Source organism: Athene cunicularia, unplaced genomic scaffold, assembly GCF_003259725.1.
Source record: "Athene cunicularia isolate RWA unplaced genomic scaffold, athCun1 SCF_2, whole genome shotgun sequence".
Lineage (NCBI taxonomy): Eukaryota > Metazoa > Chordata > Aves > Strigiformes > Strigidae > Athene > Athene cunicularia.
In genome coordinates, this window is record NW_020799266.1 from 560,378 (window position 1) to 564,988 (window position 4,611).

Here is a 4,611-nt window from a genome sequence, read left to right on the forward strand (position 1 = left end):
GGGGCGGGCACGGCTGCCTGGGGGTGGCGGGGGTGCAGAGCCATGCGGGGCGCAGCGGGGACACACACACATACCATGTACAGTGGGGAGGGAGGGGGGAGAGAAAGGGGCATCGTTAGTGCAAGAGACACCCCACACCGTCACCACTACAGCCGGGCACAGCGTCGACAGAACCTCGGGGGAGGGCGAGGCCAGCGCTGCCCCGCACCCCCACCAGCACCCCCCGCTCCGGGGCGGCTGCCGGTGCTGTGGGGTCTGGCTTTGCTAAGCCAGCGAGCGAGGGAAATGGTTCTGGTTAGGCAGTTTAATCAAAAACTGGGGGAAACCAGCAGAGTTTACCACAGCACTTTTTTTTTTTTCCCTTCTCAAGGTGAAGGAAGAAATTCAGTGGGCAAGAAATGCTGCTTTTGCCTGTTCTGAGGCACCTGAGCCATGCCACGCCACTCCCGAGGAACGCCGGCCACGCGGCACTTTGCAAACATTGAAACCAAGCACACACAAAGGAAAAAAACAGTTCACACCTTTTTTTCTGGAAGAAATCAGAGGAATAAATTCTTCAGCAAACGTTTTCACCGTGCCTTCAGCTTCAGTCCATTAGAGGCCAGGTTTTGGGTGGTTGATCCAGGGGCTGGCCCCTACACCCCTCTGTCACCCCAGCCTTCCTCTCCTTCCCTTCCTCACCTGGCAAAAGCACTTGAGCTGGTGCTTTTCTGGGCTCCCTGTGCTCAGAATTACTTGTGTTATGGGAAGGGAGCCTGTGCCTAATGTTGGACTCATCTGGATACCCAGACCTGTTCCCAGCCTCATCGGGGGAATTGAGGGAACTGGTCTCAGGGGGTATCCAAGTGCAGTATCTATATGGACACATGTGGCCCTGCAGCTGGGTGAGGGTGCAGGAGAAATCAGAGGTGAATGTGTTCTTGTGGCAGAGAAACAGAGCACATGAAGTGAATGGGGCCAGCATTCACCATCTGCATGTCCCCTGATCCTCCCCCAGAGGATGCCTCAGCCTGGGGCTTAGGGCAGGCCACAATTAGGCTGAACATGACAGCGCCTTTCTTCAGGTCAGTGGATATCAAGCTATTAATAGTTGTTGATGTGCCGGGCTGCAGACTGTCAGCCTGGAGACAGCCACTGAGCCCGGCTGGAGCGTTCCCACTCTGCAGCACTCCTGCAAAGGTGGGACCATGGGCGTGGAGAGCAGGGGACACTAGACCCATCCATGGCTATCTGTCCCCATCCTTTGCCAAGGTGGGTTTTAATGTCACAAGGAATATTTCAGGATCCCCAAATCCCTGAGTGACTTGCAGCTGTTATCGCTAAGCACTGGGAAATGCCCTTTGCTCTCTTCCCGGGTGCTGAGCAGAGCCACGCTGGGCCTTGGTGCGAGAGAGGCATCTGAAGCGCTCCTGGGAGATCTGGTTAACTCAGGTGCTTTTTGCAACACATGGGTCAAAGATCTGGCTGAGAGGGAATGAATTCAGAGGCTCATTAGGCTGCCCCACTACTGGGAGGGAGCCAGGCTGTGTGAGATGCTTGCTGGCCACTGCGGCTCAAAGGTGAAGGATGGGGGCTGGAGCCGCAGGTTTAGTTTTTAAAGTGCTTTGCATAACTCCAGCCTCAAAAATAGGGTTGAAATAAATCAGTCCCTCACTGGCTGAGGAATGCTACAGGAAAAGGCAGCGATAGGGCTGGTGGGGATTAGCAGTGGGGTGACAGGTCCCAGGCAAACACACTGCTGAAAGCTGGCTCTGCACCAAGAGCCTGGCTGCTTGATTGGAAAAAATATGGGAGCCTTTTGTACCAAAGTCATCCTTGGATCCTTGATGAGCCATCTGCAGTCTCGGACCCAGGGGATCAGGGCATAGTTCAGATCTGGGGAAACTCCTGGCTCCTTCTGACATGTTTTGGGCATTCTACAGCCATTGCCAGCTGGCCCAGATATGTGGTAGCTGCGTGCCTGTTGCCCCAGGGACCTCCTTGCAATCAGCCCCATCCTGTGTCACTGCTGTGACCCCCCTGGGACAGTCACCAGAGAGCCCAGAGGACAGTGAACCCTCCATGGCCACCCATGCCCACACCACCCATAGTGCTGCCACCAGGCACGGGGCCGTCCCTGTTCCTGATCCCCATCCCAGGCTTATCCACCCTCCAGTCCCCTCTCCAGCTCACCACTCAGGGAAAAAACCTGAACAAGTGACTCACATCATGAAAACAAGCTCTGCTCAGTGCATGGGGGACAGGCAGGAACCATCTGATGTTTGTAAGAGGGAGGACAAAACCTTCCTCCTAAACCTGCAGCATACATTTGTGGTCCCCTGGGCTGGGACACAACTAAAGAAAGGCTCCACAAGCGGACCATGGCCATTGAGGATTTCCAGTACAGACAGGCTTGTTTGTCTAAGTCCTCTGCTCAATTTGCAAGCAAAAGGTCATAAAATTATCATTGCAATTGGTTGAGTCATCGAGCCTACAATAGAAACACCAAGGTCTTAACGGAGCTGTGGAAGCTCTCAGCACACAAGGAATTTGATCCGCCTGGTTGGTGTCAAAGGGGGCTCTGGGGTGTTGTCACCATCCCTGGGAACAGGGACCCCCTGAGGTCTTTCTGGGTATGTGGACCTTGGACCAAACATCTGTCTGAGTGCTGTTGGCATGGGGACTGGGCATGATTTGGGAAGATAAACCCTTTGGAGATTTGATGGACTCAGATGACCCAAAAGTGGCCAAATTGCTGGCAGCAGGTCCCCAGATGGGACAAGCAGGCACCACTGCCGCTTGCCTTCGCGTGGGGAAAGCCCCAGCCCCCCACTAGTGTCCAAGGACTGGGGTTTCCCCCAGGGGAACAGGTCCCCAATTTTCTTTCAGCAGGGGCACCACGGGCAGCGGCCAAGCCCGGCTACTCCTGGCAAAGTGCTGCCCGCAGCACAGCTTAGCCAAGGCCACGGCATCGCCACAGCTCACAGGCAAACAGCCTGCACGGGTTGATGTCCCCCACCCCACCAAGTCCCTGGGGTGCAAGATCACACCCAAACCCTGGGTGACCTCCCCAGCCTGGTGCCGCGTCAGGGTCCCATCCTGGCACAGAGGCACCTGGAGGTTCCCAGGCAGCAGTAGCCTCGGCTGGAGACACTGCAGCTGCTGTTCCCACACTGGCAGAAAGCTGGGAACCACCACCAGGAGAGGAGAGGGGAAAAGGAGGAGCAGGCTGGGGGCTGCTGTGGTGACCACAGGGCTGGGTGCTATGGGCAGGGCAGGGGGACCAGGGGAAGAGGGATGAAGAGCAGAACTGACCACACGTGGTAGAAGCTCATCTGCTGTCATCTCAAGGCATCTGCCCTGCCCTGAGAGACAAGGTGCAGCAGAGGTTGTGGAAAACCAGTCCCCCCTGCCTTTCTCACCTGCAAGATCAATTATGAGCCAGCCATCCTCCTCCTCCTCCTCCTCGACAAAGGGTTTGGGCTCCTCCAAGCCTTCCGGTGTGTTGCTGTCACTGAAGAAGAGGCTGGTAAGACGCTGAAACATGGTGGAGAGTGGTCCAGCAGGACGGACGGTGAGTTAGAGCTACTGCTGAGCACTGGCTTCCAAGTGTGGAGGCAGAATCAATGGGCACAGAGGGGTGAAAACAGCAATCGGGATCCCAGTGGTGTGGAGATGCTTTGCTGCTAGCAAAATTGTAGCTGAGTTGAATGACGTGTAGTGCAATTCTGAGGTTCTTCACTTGGCTTCAGTGCAAAGGCCTGTAAAAGGGAAAGGAAAAAGAATAAAGTTTGGACTCATTGGCAGCGTGGTCTTCCTTCATCCTGGGGGCTCAGATGGGCTGGAGGGGCCAGTGAAAAGGTGGCTCTGGCACTGATCTGTGCTGTGGCCTGTCCCAGCTGCTGGCAACTCCCAGGGCATCACACATCATGTCTGAAAGCAGCAGTGAAGGGCTCGGTGCCCACGCCCTGCAGCCCCCCACCTACACCAAGTCCCAAACTGTGTCTCCCTCCTCACCGGCAGGGGCAGAGACAAACACAGTCCCAAAGTCGGGCTGGGACCTGCCTTCCCTGGCACTGAACAGGCACTGAGCATGGCTGGTGGCACTGAACTTTGCTGTTAGGGCAGGGCAAAGGGTGCGATGCTGCTGTCCTGTCTGAGGGCTGAGCCACCCTTAAAACCCACCAACAACCGACTGACAGCCACCCCAGCATGGCCACCCTCTTCTCCTCAAGCTGGGTCCCACAAAGCCCTTGTTGGCATTTTGCTCAAGCCCTGCCTGTGCAGATACCTGCTCGAGGCTGGTTTAGTTTTGAAAATCATTACTGTTATTGTTGCTGTCTGAGTATATCTGCAAGGATGCTCTTCTGATGCAGTTGCATTTCATTGCCATCCTCCAGCTCCAAAAGATGACACCATGTCATCACTGCTCCTTTACAAGGACCTTATAAGGAGCCACAGGACAAAGCACTTGGCTATGGGCTGTGTGTCCTCGCCCAGTGCCCAGGCAGGAGCGTACTGGAGCAAGCAGCAGCAGCGTGCCACCGCCCCTGCAGCAGGGCAGGGCAATGACAGCAGTATCCCAGCCCGGGGTGAGGCTGCTCCATCTACACTCATCAGCATTTTACCCCT

General features: G+C 55.9%; 1 protein-coding gene across 1 annotated transcript in view; it reads right to left on the reverse strand.

Moving 5' to 3' along the window:
- Window positions 1-3,736, reverse strand: part of TP53INP2 (tumor protein p53 inducible nuclear protein 2) — a 6,283-nt gene extending 2,547 nt beyond the window's left edge. Inside the window, exon 1 of the mRNA XM_026867217.1 lies at window positions 3,402-3,736. Within this exon, the coding sequence (XP_026723018.1) occupies window positions 3,402-3,525 (124 nt within the window). The 5' untranslated portion in view covers window positions 3,526-3,736. The remainder of the gene's footprint in view (window positions 1-3,401) is intronic.
- Window positions 3,737-4,611: the final 875 nt, after the last annotated feature.